Raw genomic sequence first — 20,606 nt, forward strand, 5'->3', positions numbered from 1 at the left:
TTACACATTTTGAACTCCTTTTTTATTTCTTTTATGGTTCAATATAAGTAGGAAGATTGATAGTGGATTATTGGTATTCAACCAATAAGTCGTGGAAAAGTTCAATCATTCTCCATCTCCCACTATTTCAACTCCTCTTGAAATACCCAAATTTTGTGGTAAATGAAGTCAAGTCAGGATAGAAGAGATGTGTTTCCTTTTTTGGAGTTTCTCATGGTGCAAATAGGTGTAATATAAGGCTGTAGGTTCTGCTTGACTCTGAATAGTCATAATAATCCAGTAGGTTTGCAGAAATGCATAGAAAATTTATGAACAACACCTCGTTTCTTGACAATGGTGAGTCAACGTGATACAAAACTGCAAGTGAGAAGTTCTAAGTGTATTCATTTCCCCTTTCCCCAACTCTTTCACCATGGTTCCCGGTCCCCAAACACCCAGATTTGGGCCCCCATTTCCCACCCACTCTGGTCTAAAGGCACAGTGAGGTGCCTTTTTGGAGATGATCAGCTTACATCCTTTTCCTCGTTTGGTGTCATGTAAGAAAAGTGTTCATTTGAATCTATTCCGTGCAGTGGTTGCTGCTACTTAAATGACCCCTTGTTGGGCTCGAGGAGGGTCGTGTGGCTGGTGATTGAGAGTTGATGACCAGAAGAGCCCTGACGCCTGGGAAAAGCTGGCGAGTCAAGTCCACTCTAACTCAAACAGTTTGGAAGGCTCTGCTCTGGCTGGGGATCGTGCTGGGGGTGTTTTCTGCTTTGGTCAGGGTAGCATGGGGGGCTTTCTTTGGTTCAGAACTTCTGGCCTCGGGCCCCACCGGGCCGTAGGTGTGGGCGGCCTGCCCCTGCCGCCGCGCCGCCTCTGCGCATGGGGTCCGCTGGCTGCGGGAGCCGCTGTTGGCGGTGGAGCGCGTGGAGGAGGAGCCGGAGCGAGAGCTTCGCGAGCCCGAGGAAGAGGAGCTGGGCTTCACCAGGCGGGCCTTCGGGGCTTCCGCATCTTCTCTGAAGGGGAAAAACACCGAAGATAGATTTTAGGATCACAGGATTGTGAAAGCTTCCGCTCTGGCTGAGGCTTTCGGAGGCTGCCCCATCCATCAACTCCTCAAGCTGGAAACCTGGAGTTACCACTTAAGGAAATACGGACTCCCCCTGCGTCCTGAGCCCTCTCGTGGGCGCAGGCGGATGTGCATCCCCAAGGTCAACCCTGTGACTGGGGCGCGGGGTGGGGGGGACCAGGCACGCCCCACCGGGTGTTCACATAGCACTCCCCTCGACTTGGAGTCGGTCTGTGGAAACTCTTTAAAGGCCCATGGATGAGCTAGGCCCATTCTTTACTGTATAGCTTTTATAAGTGGAAGGTAATCAGAAGTAGTGTAAAGTTTATTAAGTCTCTGTTGCAGATAGTTTCACAAGACAGTCAAGGTCAACTGTCCTTCTTCCCCTGGGCTGCAAGTCCTTACCTACCGGAATAATCCTTGTAACAGATTCAAGGTTATGAGGAAATGGGACAGTTTGGTTGGCTGGGCATTATGGAGCTGGCCCTAGAAAGGTAGCCTAGGTGAGGAAGGGGATTCTGTGGGAAGTTTACCGAATTTCATTTGGTCTCTCTTCTTCCTCATATCTCTTTTTGTCTTTCCTTCGGATCAACAGCCACACCAAGAGGAAAATCAGCAGGGCTCCGGCCACCATACCTGTCACTGCTCCTGCAATCATGCCCACACTCTGTACATCTGTTTTCTCAGAAACAAAGCAAAACCAAACATAAGCTATGCAATGCATAGACTTAAAATACATAAAGCTCTGGATGAGTATTTCCAGATCTTCATATATGTCTCCCTGAGTTCCCCATTTACCCTCTCTGGGTGTGTATGACTGTCCCTCCTGATATCGATGGGGAGCAGGAGAGCCACCCTAAAATATGCCTTGTTGACATTAGGATTATTTGGGGCTGATTAGGTTTTTAAATATTTGTTGTTTATTTGGTGGTGCCGGATCCCAGTTGCAGCATGCAGAATCTATTAAATAGTTCCCTCACCAGGGATAGAACCTGTGCCCCCTGCATTGGGAGCACAGAGTCTTAGCCACTGGGCCTCCAGGGAAGTCCCTAAGCTGATTATTTTTGAGCAACAGCAGACATCAGAGAAGCTCTGAAAACAGTAGAAGTTATCCTCTGTAAGGGAAATTTGCATTTATAAAGGAAACCTCCATTTGGTTCCCTCCTGGATAAAAAATTTCTTTAGGGGGCCGTAAAATTCACACATACTTGTAAATTTAGAGTGAGCTGCAACTGTTGAATAGTCCTTGGCAACTACTGAATTTATTTCAGTGATAACCATGTCCTTCTGGAGATGAAGCTTTTGACCATACTCTTACCTGCGATTAAAAATGTTTTACACTGAACCACAGTGCGCGGGCAAAACCACAGCAACACTTTGGGTACTTACACTGTACGGTCACTCGCACCACACAGCTCTCCTTCCCAGCCTCATTGCCTGCTGTGCACTGGTAGAGCCCAGAGGAGGACATGGTGAGATTCTGCAGCAGGACACGTCCAGGGTGGTTGTAGTCTACACAAGCAGAAAGATGACCGTGATCCCCCAGTGACAGGTCTATATTTATTGCTTACTTTATTGTGTCACTGACCTAAGATCCTATGATACCGTTTGCTAAGGATGAGGTGATAGAATGGATCCAGAATGTGGGAAGAAAGGTGGTGAACATTCTTTTAAACTGCAGTGCACCCTCAAAAGTCACAAAAGATTCTGAACATTTAAGGGATACTAAACACAATAATTTTCCACAGTTTATTGTGATCCACACAGTCAAAGGCTTTGGCATAGTCAATAAAGCAGAAATAGATGTTTTTCTGGAACTCTCTTGCTATTTCCATGATCAGCGGATGTTGGCAATTTGATTTCTGGTTCTTCTGCCTTTTCTAAATCCAGCTTGAACATCTGGAAGTTCACAGTTCACATATTGCTGAAGCCTGGCTTGGAGAATTTTGAGCATTATTTTACTAGCATGTGAGATGAGTGCAATTGTGTGGTAGTTTGAGCATTCTTTGGCATTGCCTTTCTTTGGGATTGGAATGAAAACTGACCTTTTCCAGTCCTGTGGCCACTGCTGAGTTTTCCAAATTTGCTGGCATATTGAGTGCAGCACTTTCACAGCATCATCTTTCAGGATTTGAAATAGCTCAATTGGGATTCTATCACCTCCACTAGCTTTGTTGGTAGTGTTGCTTTCTAAGGTCCACTTGACTTCACTTTCCAGGATTCTGGCTCTAGGTGAGTGATCACACCATCGTGATTATCTGGGTCATGAAGATCTTTTTTGTACAGTTCTTCTGTGTATTCTTGCCACCTCTTCTTAATATCTTCTGCTTCTGTTAGGTCCATACCATTTCTGTCCTTTATCAAGCCCATCTTTGCATGAAGTGTTCCCTTGGTATCTCTGATTTTCTTGAAGAGGTCTCTAGTCTTTCCCATTCTGTTGTTTTCCTCTATTTCTTTGCATTGATCACTGAGGAAGGCTTTCTTATCTCTCCTTGCTAATCTTTGGAACTCTGCATTCAAATGCTTATCTTTCCTTTTCTCCTTTGCTTTTCGCTTCTCTTCTTTTCACAGCTATTTGTAAGGCCTCCTCAGACAGCCATTTTGCTTTTTTGCATTTCTTTTCCATGAGGATAGTCTTGATCCCTGTCTCCTGTACAATGTCACGAACCTACGTCCATAGTTCTTCAGGTACTCTGTCTATCAGATCTAGTCCCTTAAATCTATTTCTTGCTTCTACTATATAATCATAAGGGATTTGATTTAGGTCATACCTGAATGGTCTAGTGGTTTTCTCTACTTTCTTCAATTTAAGTCTGAATTTGGCAATAAGGAGCCATAGTCAGCACCTGGTTTTGTTTTTGCTGACTGTATAGAGCTTCTCCATCTTTGGCTGCAAAGAATACACTCAATCTGATTTTGGTGTTGACCATCTGGTGATGTCCACATGTAGAGTCTTCTCTTGTGTTGTTGGAAGAGGGTGTTTGCTATGACCAGTGCATTCTCTTGGCAAAACTCTATTAGCCTTTGCCCTGCTTCATGCCATACTCCAAGGCCAAATTTGCCTGTTACTCCAGGTGTTTCTTGACTTCCTACTTTTGCATTCCAGTCCCCTATAATGAAAAGGACATCTGTTTTGGGTGTTGTAGGAAAATTCTGAAAGAGACGGGAATACCAGACCACCTGACCTGCCTCTTGAGAAACCTATATGCAGGTCAGAAAGCAACAGTTAGAACTGGACATGGAACAACAGAATGGTTCCAAATAGGAAAAGGAGTACCTCAAAGCTGTGTATTGTCACCCTGCTTATTTAACTTCTATGCAGAGTACATCATGAGAAATGCTGGGCTGGAAGAAGCACAAGCTGGAATCAAGATTGCCGGGAGAAATATCAATAACCTCAGATATGCAGATGACACCACCCTTACGGCATAAAGTGAAGAGGAACTAAAAAGCCTCTTGATGAAAGTGAAAGAGGAGAGTGAAAAAGTTGGCTTAAAGCTCAACATTCTTAGAAAACTTAGAAAACTAAGAAAACTAAGATCATGGCATCTGGTCCCATCACTTCATGGGAAATAGATGGGGAAACAGTGTCAGACTTTATTTTTCTGGGCTCCAAAGTCACTGCAGATGGTAATTGCAGCCATGGAATTAAAAGACGCTTACTCCTTGGAAGGAAAGTTATGACCAACCTAGATAGCATATTCAAAAGGAGAGACATTACTTTGCCAACAAAGGTTCATCTAGTCATGGCTACGGTTTTTCCAGTGGTCATGTATGGATGTGAGAGTTGGACTGTGAAGAAAGCTGAGCGCCAAAGAATTGATGCTTTTGAACTGTGGTGCTGGAGAAGACTCTTGAGAGTCCCTTGGACTGCAAGGAGATCCAACCAGTCCATCCTAAAGGAGACCAGTCCTGGGTGTTCATTGGAAGGACTGATGCTAAAGCTCAAACTCCAATACTTTGGCCACCTCATGCGAAGAGTTGACTCATTGGAAAAGACCCTGATGCTGGGAGGGATTGGGGGCAGGAGGAGAAGGGGACGACAGAGGATGAGATGGCTGGATGGCATCACCAACTTGATGGACATGAGTTTGAGTGAACTCTGGGAGTTGGTGATGGACAGGGAGGGCTGGCGTGCGATTCATGGGGTCGCAAAGAGTGGGACACGACTGAGTGACTGAATTGAACTGAACTGAACTGAAACACAATAATTAGAATAGATTTATAGACTACGTTTATTCTTAATCTCCTTACCACTTTTATTTTTGCCATTTAGGGAAAGAAAAGACATATTTTTCTGTTCCCAGTTAAGTGTGAAAAATAGAAACAGTGAGGTTCAGTAGTGTATTCAAGATCCTTGTGAGGTGCTCACCAAACCAGATTCAGAATTCATTGAGAGAAGACTGACTGGCCTGTTGTCTCCATGGACCAGTAAAAAAGATGACTTACCAATCTTAGATTTGGGAGGCAGACGTTCATCCTCTCCCTCCTTCTCCTGGACTCGCTGCCAGGAATACACAATGGGCTCTGTGCCAGAGGATGACTCACACTGCAAAGTCAGGTCGCTTCCTTCTGTCAGCTCTCCTTCCAATTCACACTTGGGCTTTGATGGTCTCACTGGCAAAAAAAAAAAAAAGAAGTCAAAGATCCCCTGACACCCGTGAACAATATCCTGTTGACTTGTTTTTCCTCATATGGTCAACTTTTGAGTGTGAATTTAATATTAATAGTCCTTTGTTACCTCGCCATGCTTTACATCTCACTCCCCAAAATATACCCACTTCCATCCCCTGCACACATACACACCCAATTCCAGCTGTTTCCAGTGGTGCTGATGTAATTTAGAGAGGTTGCCTCGGAAACGCCCTCATCACTTCTCAAAGAAAAAAATGTTTTGGTCTTTTTTCCTAATTCCTAGGGCCCTACTTGGACTCGGTGGGACTCACTGAGGGCCCAGGAATCTGCATTATTTTGGGGGTGGCCATGCTGCCAGGCTTGTGGGATCTTAGTTCCCTGACCAGGATTGAACATGCTCAGAGTCCTAACCACTGGACCAATGGAGAATTCCCAAAAACCTTTTATAATTGGAAATTTTAGAAAAGTTGAGTGTGATTTTCCTTTTTTTAAAAAAATATTTATATATTTGGCTGTGCTGGGTCTTAGTTGTGGCACATAGGATTTAGTTCCCTGACCAGGGATCAAAGCCAGGCCCCTGCACTGGGAGCAAGAAGTCTTAACCACTGGACCACCAGGAAAGTGCCAGTGTGATTTGATTAACACTGAAACAGGGACAGAAGTTCATGAAGTTGGAAGCAATTAAGAAGAAGTTAGGAACTCTTGCTGTGTCATAAAACAAAGAAATGGATTTGAATCAGATCTGAGAGATTTGCTTCACTAGGAGGATACTACTTAAACTTGAGAGGACATTTAACTTTTGTAATGAGCTACCTCAGTGGCTCAGCGGATAAGGAATCTGCCTGCAACACAGGAGACACAGGAGATGTAGGTTTAATTCCTGGGTCAGGAAGATCCTCTGGAGGAGGAAATGGCAACCCACTCCAGTATTCTTGCCTAAAAAATCCCAAGGACAGAGGAGCCTGGCGGGTTACAGTGCGTGGGGTCACAAAGAATCAGGTACAACTGAATGACTAAGCATAGCACAATGAGCTACCATGGAAAATTGATTCTCTTCTATCATTATGGCTAAAATACAAAACATACACACTTTTCCCCAGGGAACTGGACTAGGTGATGTCTGTACAATATGATATATTGGGGGCTTCCCTGGTGGCTCAGTGGTAAAGAATCCTCCTAACAATGCAAGAGGCATGGCTTCACCTGATCCGGGAAGATCCCACATGCCTCAGATCAACAAGCCATGTGCCACAACTACTGAGCCTGTGCTCTAGAACCCAGGAGCGGCAAGTACTGAAGCCCTCGTGCCCTAGAGTCCATGTTCTACAGCAAAAGAAGGCACTGCAATGAGAAGGCCGCACACCGAAACTAGAGAGTAGCCCCTATTCGCTGCAACTGTAGAAAAATCCACAGAGCAACAAAGACCCAGCACAGCCAAATATAAACAAAGAAAATTATTTTTAAAAAGTATGAAGTATTGAAGATGTTTCATACCACTGTGATACATTTGCCTATCCCTTGTTAATAAGATATAGGTACTTACTGGGGCACTCTGTCTTACCTAAAACTTTTAAGATGACGTAGCTCCACACATAGCGGCCTGAGTTCTTCACCTTGCAGGTGTACCGGCCCTCATCACTGGGCTTCAGAGGCTCAATCTGCAGGGAGGCATCTCCTGCCAGGAAATTGGAAGCGAAGGCCACTCGGCCCTTCTGTTCCTCAGTCAAGTTATTGTAGACGTGATGGCTGGAGTAAGTGATCACCTGTGGGACAGACAGAGGCAGATTCACGCTTTGTGGCTCTCAGCCTCCCCTCCTGCTGCAGGCAAGATGAGGAAAGGAAGTGGAGCAGAGCAGTCAAGCCCAGGGCTGAGTCCAGGAGACCTCTGCTCTAGACAAAATTAAATACACTGTGTTTGTCTAGGCCTTCCTTCTCCTGAGAATAACAGCTCCTCATAATTTGTGTAGCCTTTTAACAAGTAGTAATTGTTCCATTAAATGCTCAGAACATTTCCATTTTAGAGGTAAGGAATTTTATTTTTAAAATTTCATATGTATTTTTTTTATTGAAGTATAATTCATTTACAATATCATGTTAGTTTCAGGTAGTACAGCACAGTGATTTTATATAATACATAAATTTAATATATAGATTTATATAATATATATATTCAGTGATTTTATATATATAATTATATATATTATATATATTTTATATATAATTGTGTGTGTGTGTTCAGTCGCTTCAGTCATGTTCGACTCTGTGTGACGCTATGGACTGTAGCCCACCAGGCTCTTCTGTCCATGGGGATTCTCCAGGCAAGAGTACTGGAGTGGGTTGCCATGCCCTCCTCCAGGGGGTCTTCCCGACCCAGGGATCGAACCCAGGTCTCTTATGTCTCCTGCATCCGCAGGCAGGTTTTTTACCACTAGCACCACCTGGGAAGCCCATATTTTATATATATAAAATATATATTTATATAACTTAATAAATATATATAGTGTGGGCTTATATATATGATATACTTATATATATATAAAATCTCCTTCAGATTTCCCTGTAGGTTATTACAAAATATTCAGTATAGTTCCCTGTGCAGTAAGGGATTTTAAATTTGAATTCCAAACTCTAGTTCTCACAGTGGAGCCCAGGAAAGAAGAAAATGCACAGAATGGTCTCCAGAGTTGATTCTGAGGGACGTGGAGAGAAGGGAAGCTAGGGAGGGGAGGAGTCTTACCTTTCCCCCGCATACCTTTCTTCTGCACTTGGCATTTCCTACTTCACTAAATCCCATGCATTTCCACTTGCACGTGATCTGGTCAAGGTACAGACACTCCTTGCGCTGAGTGCTTTTACATCTAGTTTATTTCTCACACAGTGTTTCCAAGCAGGCGTCATCTGTCCCCAATTCACAGGCAGGTAGCAGAACCAGGGTTTGAACGTGGCCATCTGAAGCCATCCTGTTCACTGTTCTGGTTACCATGGTTACCTCTCCTTTCCCCACCCGCATTCATCTCACTGCTCATAAACTGCTCTTCCAGAAAGTTTGGAAATGAGGGAGAAAATGTGAAACAAAAAGATGTGTTTGCCTTTATGAAAGTTCAGAGTCCAGCTGAAGTTAAGGAATAGAAGTTAATGTTACAGTCCAGGTCTGATACTGAGGGAATCATTGGTGACTTTCCTTCTTTTTGACTTCACTGTGGATTAGTAAGAGTAAGCTAGGTGGGAAGAAACTGTGTCTTTTCTTTCCATAAAATACACATGTGCTTCATGTCATTGTTTTCACTGCTAGAAAGACCAAAGTTTAGATTTCCCTGACAGAAAAAAATAATCATGATTTTCCCTGAATTTTCATCTGCCTGCATCATGACCCGTACGAGGGCTTCCCTTGTAGCTCAGTCAGTAAAGAGTCTGCCTGCAATTCAGGAGACCTGGGTTGGATTCCTGGGTCAGGAAGATTTCCCCTGGAGAAGGAAATGGCAACCTACTCCAGTATTCTTGCCTAGAGAATCCCATGGACAGAGGAGCCTGGCAGGCTACAGTCCATGGGCTCACAAGAGTCGGACACGACTGAGTGAAGAAGCACACAGCATCATGACCTGTAGTTCTTGAAACTTTTCCTGGTTCTGTTATCCATCACTTCCTGGCTTGTTTTTATTGCTGGTTTTTGTTTTTTTTTTTTTTTTTTTTTTTAGGCCAAGCTGTGCAGCATGTGGGATCTTAGGCCTCTAACCAGGGATCAAACCCATGCCCCCTGCATTGAGAGCACGAAGTCTTAACCACTGTACCACCAGGGGAGTCCCCATCACCTCCTACTAATCACAAAAACCACGCTGATCTTGTCTTCCAAGACTGGTAACTTCAGTTATCCCTTGCTGCCACTTAGCAATCATATTCCTAAACGTACTTGATTTAAACATCAGCAAACATTTATGGAATGACTGTTCCCCACCAGGTCAGGAGGAGGCTATTCAGATGAAATAAAACTCTCTTCTGATCTTCAAGTAATTTATAATCTAGTGGGATTAACAAGGAGAGAAGTGTACACATAGAAAAAGGAATGACTAACTTGAAATAGTATCAAGAGAGAATGTTCCCAGAAAAGTCGGTGGCATTTGAGTTAGGCTTTGAAAGATGAGTAGGCCAAGTAAGAGATGAGAGAGGCAGGGCAAAGATTGCCAGAGGAAGCATTCCAGACACATGGAACAGCACTTAAAAAAAAAAAAAAAAGCAAGCACATGGGAGTCCCCTAGCACATTTCTGGCTTCAGCTGTTCCAAACTGTTTCACTCTAAGCCCTGAACCCTGTTGTTAATCACGTGACACTCTGCAGCTCAGGAAATGCCTTCCTGAAAAGACCAGGAGCCATCCAATCAAATGGCCATAAATTCTCTCACCATTATGTTAGAACGTTTCAGCATCATCCATTTTGCCCTTACCACATCTCTGAAAAAAAAGTGTTTTCTCCTTTCTCTGTATGTTCTTTTTCTTCACCAAATATTTACTGAGTGCCCACATCAGGTACTTTGCCAGGCTCTGGAAAACAATCATGAATAAGATATAGTTCCTACCCCGAGGGCCTCACGGTCTTTTGAGGGACAAAATGCTGGAGAATCAAATAAAAGAAAATTAAGGTAACAGATAATATGACTTAAAATGTTTTCAGTATTTGATTTTGTCCCCTCACTTCAACCAATACAACTATTGTGATAATTCTGACATCTTTCTATCGCTAACACATTTTTTTAAAATATGTATTTTTATTTATTTCTTTGGCTGTACCAGGTCTTAGCTGCAGCATGTGAACACTCAGCTGTGGCATGTGGGATCCAGTTCCCTGATCAGGGATCGAACCTGGGCCCCCTACATTGGGAGCGTGGAGGCTTAGCCACTGGACCACAGGGAAGTCCAGACACCAACACATTTTTGAGCTCCATTTTTATACTTCCAGCTGTCTGGCCACTATAAATGCCTGTCCTCTCCAAACTACCCTACATGATAATATATTAATAAGCTTTTTGTTGTTGTTTAGTCACTCAGTCATGTCCAACTCTTTGCAACCCCTTGGACTACAGTCCGCCAGACTCTTCTGCCTGTGGGGATTCTCTGGGCAAGAATACTGGAGTGAGTTGCCATTCTCTCCTCCAGGGGATCTTCCCGACTCAGGGATCGAACCCACGTCTCCTGCTTGGCAGGCAGATTCTTTACCGCTGAGCCCCCTGGGAAGCCCCAAATAATCCCTATTCATTATTTTAAACCCCAGGGTAATGTTAAGTTTCCTTGTGAAACCTTCCCTGATATGACACAAGCTTAGAATGGTCTCTGCTGTCATCCATAGCATGTCTTGGCACCATTTTTATGGGAGGAAAAATTGTGAAAGTCAAGATGCTAGGCAGACAGTTTGCTGGACCCCTTTCTGTAATTCTGGGCATTGTCTGGGAGATCCTTCAGGCCATTCTGATTTTATTTATTTATTTAATTTAAGAATAAGTGTATTATTTATTTAGTTTTGCCTGTGCTGGGTCTTTGTTGCTATGTGGGCTCTAACTCTAGTTGTGGAGTGAGGGCTGCCCTCCAGTTGCTTCCCATTGTGAATGCCTTCTCTTGATGCAGAGCCTGGCCTCTAGGGTGCTCAGCCTTCAGTAGTAGTGGCTCTCCAGCTCTAGAGCACGGGCTCAGTAGTTGTGGCGCACGGGCCCAGTTGCTCCTCAGCATGTGGGATCTTTCCAGCCCAGGAGTCAAACCCGTATCTCCTGCACTGGCAGGTGGATTCTTTACCACTGAGCCACCAGGGAAGCCTCATACTGATTTTATGTATGTCTGTTGTCCAGTTTTGCAACCCTGCAAACTTTTATTTAGTAAACACTAATTGAAACATACTCTACACTTGGCATTATTCTAGAGATGATAACAATACAAAGAAATGAGTTTTATAATTTTGGGGACCAGGACATGCCACCTCCAAATATGTCACTTTGCATATGCATAAGGATTAATTTCAGCTGAAGGCACTTGAGTTCCTGAAATCCTTTATTTGTCTAAAAACAGAGCCTCCCCAAAGAATCTGAGTGTCCCTAAATCCCCTTTCCCAGGGCAACTCTAGTCTTCCCTTCTGGGAGAGCAGAGGTGGACATCTCACTCAGACGATGTCACAAACCAGCATATCTCCCATCTGTTCTTCTAAGTGTTCATTTGCTCCTCCGAAAGTGCCCTTTCTACTCCTCCCTTCCCCTACTAAATTAGGTAAACATACCGAGCCCTAGTTCTAACCACCTCTTTCAGTTACTCATCACTGGGTATGCTCAGGTGTTATTTACACAATACTGTTTGTTTTTTCTTGTTAACCTGCCTTTTTTCAGTCTGACAGTGCCCCAGCATGAACACTTAGGTGAGTAGAGGGAAAAAGATAATTTTTCCTGCCCTAGTTTTCCCCGGTGCCTCAGCAGTAAAGAATTTGCCCACAATGTGGGAGATGCTGGTTCAATCCCTGGGTGGGGAAGATCCCTGGAGGAGGAAATGGCAACCCACTCCAGTATTCTTGCCTGGGAAACCCCATGGACAGAGGAGCCTGGCGGGCTACAGTCCTTGAGGTCGCAAAAGAGTCAATCACACTTTAGTGACTAAACAACAACAGTTTTAAAGGACAACTTTTTCTTTTTTCAAAAAAAAAAAAAAAAAAAGCTAAAATCATGATGCTCGTATATAAAGAGAATAAACACATATCAAAAAGTTTAACTCATTCATTCATGATGGAACCAGAAAGCTGTCACAAACAAGTTCAAAGGAGAACTGGACTAAAGAGATTTACATTCTCCTTTGGACAAAATTCATTTACATCTCTATAAACTGGAACCATCTGCATCCTATGGATGGGAAACTTGGCATCACTATCAGCATTCCACAAGGTAATTTCTATTTCTACAGAAGTTAATACATGAGGAAAATTAGACCTTAATTCATCTCCAGAAAACTTGGACTCTAGGCATAAAGCTGACGTTCAGGAGACACTTCCCTATGGTGTATTACAGGGAAGGGGCAGGTTTTCAGGCTCGGGCAGGGAGAATTCACTTCAGTACGACAATAAAGGGAATTAGATCCCCTGAAGGTGTTTCCTGTTTCGGTGCATTCCCTGTCCTCCTACAGCTGCCTCCCTTAGGGTGTGGTCTCCAGGTTCAACGTGCTGAGTCTCTACATTAGAGAATCTGAAAGGCTACTGAGAACAGCACCGTGGGACTGTCTCCTTCTTGTTGGAATGAGGGTGGAGGGGGAATCGGGACAGCTTCATTAGGACAGCACCATCCAGCTTCTCCCTAAGGCTGAGGCGAACTCTGCAAAGACCTTTTAAAGCAAACTGGGAGAATTCCCTGGCGGTCCAGAGGTTAAGGCTCCAAGTTTCCACGGCAGAAGACATGGGCTTGATCCCTGCTTGGGGAACTAAGATCCTGCAAGCCAAGCAGCAAAGCCAAAAAAGCATAAAGCAAGTTGGCAAGCATGGCCAGGTAGAGAATATTTAGGAAAGTGAAGAGAGGGTAGGAGGAAGAAGAGTTGCATCCATGGGTAGGGCTGGGCCTGTGACAAGAGACTCAGTGAGTCACTGGTGAACTCAGGGTGGCCACAGACCTGGAGGAGGCCATGGAGCACTGGGGCAGGGAACTGCCTACAGGAGAGCTAATTCTCATTCTCACTCCAGGAGAGGCTGTCTCCCCACCCCAACCCCACAGCTTACCCCCTAGGGAGGGGTCTCCTGAACACTGTCTTCAAGCTGAGGAACATTCTGGAAAGTATGGGAACTGCATGATTTCCATCAAAAGTCTGGTATTTACTCCCAGGCAGAGGTTTTATCTTGAATGCCTACATTCTTTTCCACAGAAGCTGCAAGCCATGGGGGAGGGGCAGAGGGCTTTAACTCTGGGAAGCTTGGGTTCAGATCTGAACTCTGAAATCCATCTTGGGCTGTTGAAAGTCTGAAAGGTTTAGAATCCAAGTTTTCTAGAGATGGAGGTCTAATTTTCTTCACTCATTAAAAGAACTATTGTAACAATCCTTACCTTATCGACCTCCCAGGCTTATAACAAGATTTAAATTTAAAAGACAGTTTTTGAGCAAGGGCACAGTTCCTTCTGACGATGATCATTTAGATTTATAGCACAAATTGGGCTTCCCTGGTGGCTCAGATGGTAAAGAATCTACCTGCAATGCAGGAGCCACAGGTTCGATCCCTGGGTCGGGAAGATCCCCTGGAGAAGGAAATGGCAACCCACTCCAGTATTCTTGCCTGGGAAACCCCATGGACAGAGGAGCCTGGCCGGCTATAGTCCATGAGGTCGCAAGAGTTGGATACAACTCAGCGACTAACCCCACCAGTGGTTAAGAATCTGCCTGCCAATGCAGGGAACATGGGTTCGATCCCCGGTCTGGGAAGATTCCACATGTCTGGGAGCAACTAAGCCTGTGTGCCACAACTACTGAGCCTGGGCTCTAGAGCCCAAGTGCTGCAACTACTGAAGATGTGCGCCTAGAGCCTGTGGTCCGCAACAAAGAAGCCACTGCACTGAGAAGCCCATGCATCACAACAAAGAACTAGAGAAAGCCTGCGTGCAGCCATGAAGATCCAGCGTAACCAAAAGTTAAAAAAAAAAAAATCTGATTGCTTATGATCCCCTGCTGCTGCTGCTGCTGCTAAGTCGCTTCAGTTGTGTCCGACTCTGTGCAATCCCATAGACGGCAGCCCACCAGGTTTCCCCATCCCTGGGGTTCTCCAGGCAATAACACTGGAGTAGGTTGCCATTTCCTTCTCCCCAAAAAAATGCGTGAAAGTGAAAAGTGAAAGTGAAGTTGCTCAATTGTGTCTGACTCTTAGTGACCCCATGGACTGCAGCCTACCAGGCTCCTCCGTCCTAATTTTGAAAAATGCTATACCAGGGACAGTGATGGAGAAAGCTGGCTGGGAAGTCAGTAGTCTTCTGTACTCAAAAGGGAGCTCCTCCACTTGCTGCGTGTCTTGGTTCAGCTAATGAACTTGGCTAATCCCTAAGGTCTTCAGCTGTCACACAGGGACAAGCTACTTCACAGGATTTTGGGCGGAATGAGATAGTAAGCCCTCATGATCATTTTTATCAGATGGATTCTGGGTTCTAGGAAGCCCCTAAGGTTTCCAAGTTTTTCAGCCCATGCATTCTATTCATTTGTATAGGGAAACTCCCCTGGCTAAAAACCTCCACTGGTTCCCTCACCTGTGGTGTATTTCAAGCTGTGGTCCACAGCTTGACCCTCTGAATGTGGCCCCTAAGGCCAGTGCAGCCTGGACCACATCTCAGCTTTGGCCCCTGCCCTCAGATCTCTGAATAGCCTACTCCCCAAACTCGAGTCCTGTGCTCTGAACAGTGTCTGATGTGTCTTTGTCTTGGATCATAAAGTTTTCTCCTTCTGAAATGCGTTTCCTTTTATTTTAATCTAAACACCACCTCTACAGGTCTCAAGATAAAGCATGAGGGTCACCTTCTGTGTATACGGGCTTTTCTGGTGTATTGCTTTTCCCTCCCTTTCCCCTAGTTCCTATCATATATAAGTCATGTATATATCAGATCAGATCAGTCGCTCAGTCGTGTCCGACTCTTTGTGACCCCATGAATCGCAGCACGCCAGGCCTCCCTGTCCATCACCAACTCCCAGAGTTCACTCAGACTCACGTCCATCGAGTCAGTGATGCCATCCAGCCATCTCATCCTCTGTCATCCCCTTCTCCTCTTGCCCCCAATCCCTCCCAGCATCAGAGTCTTTTCCAATGAGTCAACTCTTCGCATGAGGTGGCCAAAGTACTAGAGTTTCAGCTTTAGCATCAGTCCTTCCAAGGAAATCCCAGGGCTGATCTCCTTCAGAATGGACTGGTTGGATCTCCTTGCAGTCCAAGGGACTCTCAAGAGTCTTCTCCAACACCACAGTTCAAAAGCATCAATTCTTTGGCACTCAGCCTTCTTCACAGTCCAACTCTCACATCCATATATGACCACAGGAAAAACCATAGCCTTGACTAGACAGACCTTTGTTGGCAAAGTAATGTCTCTGCTTTTGAATATGCTATCTAGGTTGGTCATAACTTTTCTTCCAAGGAGTAAGCGTCTTTTAATTCCATGGCTGCAATTACCATCTGCACTGACTTTGGAGCCCAAAAAAATAAAGTCTGACACCGTTTCCACTGTTTCCCCATGTATTTCCCATAAAGTGATGGGACCGGATGCCATGATCTTCGTTTTCTGAATGTTGAGCTTTAAGCCAACTTTTTCACTCTCCTCTTTCACTTTCATCAAGAGGCTTTTTAGTTCCTCTTCACTTTCTGCCATAAGGGCGGTGTCATCTGCATATCTGAGGTTATTGATATTTCTCCTGGCAATCTTGATTCCAGCTTGTGTTTCTTCCAGTCCAGCGTTTCTCATGATGTACTCTGCATAGAAGTTAAATAAACAGGGTGACAATATACAGCCTTGACATACTCCTTTTCCTATTTGGAACCATTCTGTTGTTCCATGTCCAGTTCTAACTGTTGCTTCCTGACCTGCATACAAATTTCTCAAGAGGCAGGTCAGGTGGTCTGATATTCCCATCTCTTTCAGAATTTTCCACAGTTTATTGTGATCCACACAGTCAAAGGCTTTGGCATAGTCAATAAAGCAGAAATAGATGTTTTTCTGGAACTCTCTTGCTTTTTCCATGATCCAACGGATGTTGGCAATTTGATCTCTGGTTCCTCTGCCTTTTCTAAAACCAGCTTGAACATCAGGAATTTCATGGTTCACATATTGCTGAAGCCTGGCTTGGAGAATTTTGAGCATTATTTAACTAGCATGTGAGATGAGTGCAATTGTGCAGTAGTTTGAGCATTCTTTGGCATTGCCTTTCTTTGGGGTTGGAATGAAAACTGACCTTTTCCAGTCTTGTGGCCACTGCTGAGTTTTCCAACTTTGCTGGCATATTGAGTGCAGCACTTTCACAGCATCATCTTTCAGGATTTGGAATAGCTCAACTGGAATTCTATCACCTCCACTAGCTTTGTTCGTAGTGATGCTTTCTAAGGCCCACTTGACTTCACATTCCAGGATGTCTGGCTCTAGGACAGTGATCACACCATCGTGATTATCTGGGTCATTACATATATATATGACATATAGGCTTCCCCAGTGGCTCAGCAGTAAAGAATCCACCTGCAATGCAGGAGCCACAGGAGACTCAGGTTCGATCCCTGGGTCAGGAAGATCCCCTGGAGGAGAGTATGGCAACCCACTCCAGTGTTCTTGCCTGGAGAATCTCATGGACTGAGGACCCTGGCAGGCTACAGTCCATAGGGTCACAAAGAGTCGGACATGAATGAAGCGACTGAGCACAAATATATATTTGATCACAAACTGCAGCATATGGGATCTTCCACAACCGGGGCTTGAATCCATGCCCCCTGCAGTGGGAGCATTGATTCTTAACCACTGGACTACTGGGGAAGTTCCTGTCCTAATATTAAATGAAGAAAAAAGAGATAACTACAGGTAAATATTTAACATCTTTGGAAAGCAGAGTGTATACAACTTCAAAATAACCTTAATATAATTAAATGACCCTTATTTAATACGAGAATTCAAAACACTTTTGACAGGGTTGGGGTTCAGCTACAGCCTTGAAATTTGGCTTTTTTCTCCCCCCAGACATACCTTGAATATTAGATGCTTGAGTACCTCTGTTTTATTTTGTTTTTAATTCTAAGGAACGTAATGCTGAGACTAAGCCAAGGGTCAATGGGAGTGTGATGGGGGAACAGTGAATATAAATCTAATTCTTCTGCAAACAGATTAAATATATGAATTGCAGCTGTTGTGGGACTGTGTCTCATGACATTCCTGGTGTCCTGCTCCGGATGTGCTTTTAGGGAGACGAGGCAGGACAATTTGTTAGGACTCAGATGGAACAGATGGATCAGCTCAACCTTCTGGCAGTTGCTCTGCTGCGCCAGGTCCTACGTAGCAGTTGTGAAATTGCCCTGAAGGAGATGGATGTAAGTCCCTCTCTCTGTATTTTAGATCAAGATTTTTCTTGCTCAAAGCCAAAGAGAAAGGGGAAAGGGTAAAAGAGTGGCCAAGATAGTTGGCATGGAAAATTGAGCATCTCTGTCCTAATTATTCCATCTGAAAAATACAGGAGAAAAGTGTGTGTTGTGAGTTCCTGACTCTTCTTCTGAGCACTCTTACTTTGGAAATTCAACCAAGTTTCCATCCTAGAACCAGGAGGAATGTTCCAGAATCCTAGTGACCCTACTGTCTAGGCTGAAATTCAAATATTCCTGAGGCTGCCTGCTGCTGCTGCTGCTGCTGCTGCTAAGTTGCTTCAGTCGTGTCCGACTCTGTGCAACCCCATAGACGGCAGCCCACCAGGCTCCCCTGTCCCTGGGATTCTCCAGGCAAGAACACTGGAGTGGGTTGCCATTTCCTTCTCCAATGCGTGAAAGTGAAAAGTGAAAGTGAAGTCGCTCAGTCGTGTCCGACTCTTAGTGACCCCATGGACTGCAGCCCACCAGGCTCCTCCATCCATGGGATTCTCCAGGCAAGAGTACTGGAGTGGGGTGCCATTGCCTTCTCCCACCCCTAAATGTTTCCTGGATATCTGAGGGTCCTAGACAAGAGGGATGCAACATTTCTGCTCAGATTAAAGAGCAAAGCTGACCTTGGGATCTAGGTCATTGGCTAGCCTATTTTAAGCACCTCATCCAGGTCTTCTCTGGCAGTTCAGTGGTTAGGACCTCGAGCTTCCACTGCAGGGGGCACGGGTTTGATCTCTCGTTGGGGAACTAAGATCCCATAAGCTGAGAGGCATGATGGAAAGAAAAGAAAAACAAGCAACACGTCTGTTCCAACCCTTCCTGTATTTTCTTTCTCAGTTCCCCTCACTCTCACTCCCAATACCCTGGCAATTAACCAGCTCAGGAAGCTTCACCCATTGCTTGGCATCCCAGCCACCCACGACTGTACTTTAAACCCTTATTGTATAGCTGGAAACTATTCAACGAATCTTGATTCTTCTACTTGCTAAATTGCTTCAGTCGTGTCTGACTCTGCGACCCCATAGACGGCAGCCCACCAGGCTCCCCCGTCCCTGGGATTCTCCAGGCAAGAACACTGGAGTGGGTTGCCATTTCCTTCTCCATTCTTCTACTTGAGTCCTCTTTAAATCAGTGTGCCTCACAGAGTGCCAGAGTGCTTGCTCTAAGATGCAAAGATGCCCTTTTCACTCTGAAAATCCTTCAAGCACACCATGACGTTATAAGAAGAATTCTCAGCTCCCTGGTATGATAGACAAGACCTTTCAGTTTCTGGTCCTGCAACCCCACAAGCTGAAACTTGCATTCTGTTTGGATCAGCCACTTAGAAGTTCCCAGAATGGGCCCGCCTGTGTCTTTGCTCTTGTGATTTCCTGAGGGCAGTGCCTTCTATAAACATGCAAATCAACTGTGCCTTCTTACCAGAAGCACACCTCGACCTCTCCCCAAGGACTCTCAGTCAGCGGCTCCTCCTCTGCTTTCCTCTAGAACATTCTGCTAATCTCAGTCTTGATATGTATCTCTTCAAGTAGCTCCTTTATGAGAGAGTGTGTGTGTACACTGGAAATCCAATATTTATTAAATTTAACTAAATCAATTTTATAAAATATTGATTTATTTACGTGGCTGCTTCAGGTTCTTAGTTTCAGCATGCAGCATTTCTTTAGTTGTGGCACTGGGGATCTTTAGTTGCAGCATGTGGGATCTAGTTCCCTGACTAGGAATGGAACCCGGGACCCCTGCCTTGGGAGGGCAGAGTCTTAGCCACTGGACCAACAGGGAAGTCCCAACTAAATTGATTTTTAATCTTTCAGAACTTCCGATAGTGCCAAGCTTTTTCCAGCATCAGGGTCTTTGCATAATTAATCTGCTGGAATAATTTTTCTCCCCATGTTTTCCTTATTTCCAATATAGCAGCACTAATTGTCTAATTTCTAATTATTTATGAAGACAACACAGCTAGTGCTTAATAGTTTAGCTACCAATATCAGAGTGCTCAATTTCAAAAATGGGTGATTTTGGGACTTCCCTGGTGGTCCAGTGGCTAAGACTCTGAGCTCCCAGTGTAGGGGGCCCAGGTTCAATCCCTGGTCAGGGAACTAGATCCCACATGCTACAACTAAGACCCAGAGTGGCCAAATAAATAAATAAAATTAAAAAAAAATGGGTGACTTTAAGCAATTTTCTCACTTTGTGTATGTACATGCCTCAGTTCCTTATCTGTAAAATGGTACCAATAACCCCGGTTATGAGCAGTAAGTTAAATGAGACAATATGTGCTAAACAGATTTGTGCCTGGCCTGCAGCTGGTATTTATTGTTCTGTACTTAAATTTTTTTAAAAAAATTATTAAATGTCATTTTATTTAAGCTCCTAGAAGGCAGAGATTCTGATTTTTTCTTCACTGCTATACCCCAGCGCCTACCATGGAATACAGTAAGTGCAAAATAAATTCATGCCATCTGGACTTCCCTGGTGGTTCAGTGGTTAAGATTACAGGCTCCCAGTGCAGGAAGCATGGGTTCAACCCAATGGTGGAGGAACTAAGATCCCTCATGCCACATGGCTTGGCGGGGGGGGGCGGGGGTAAAAAAAAAAAATCGTGCCTTCTGAACGAGTGAATAAACGGCAATCCTTTCTTTAGAGCATTCACTGAAGATAAGTAGGGAACTGTGCCTGCTTATTAGGGTGAGGACAGAAGCTGTATCAGTGACCTTCTTTATTTTATTTAGTTTTTGGCTGCACCCCATAGCACCTTAGTTCCTGGACCCGGGATTGAACCTGAAGCCCCTGCATTGGAAGGGGGAGTCTTAACCATTGGACCACCAGGCAAGTCCCTCAGAAG

At 44.6% G+C, this 20,606-nt stretch overlaps 1 protein-coding gene across 2 annotated transcripts in view; it reads right to left on the bottom strand.

Moving 5' to 3' along the window:
• Positions 1-20,606, bottom strand: part of CLMP (CXADR like membrane protein) — a 106,603-nt gene continuing 85,997 nt past the window's right edge. Inside the window, exons 4-8 of one of the 2 annotated variants that reach the window (XM_059874714.1) lie at positions 7,248-7,449; positions 5,501-5,668; positions 2,441-2,563; positions 1,585-1,726; positions 1-998 (exon numbers count right to left, since the gene is read on the bottom strand). In XM_059874714.1, the coding sequence (XP_059730697.1) occupies positions 698-998; positions 1,585-1,726; positions 2,441-2,563; positions 5,501-5,668; positions 7,248-7,449 (936 nt within the window). In that variant the 3' untranslated portion in view covers positions 1-697. 2 annotated transcript variants of the gene reach the window in all.

This window comes from Bos taurus, chromosome 15, assembly GCF_002263795.3.
Source record: "Bos taurus isolate L1 Dominette 01449 registration number 42190680 breed Hereford chromosome 15, ARS-UCD2.0, whole genome shotgun sequence".
NCBI classification, from domain to species: Eukaryota; Metazoa; Chordata; class Mammalia; order Artiodactyla; family Bovidae; genus Bos; species Bos taurus.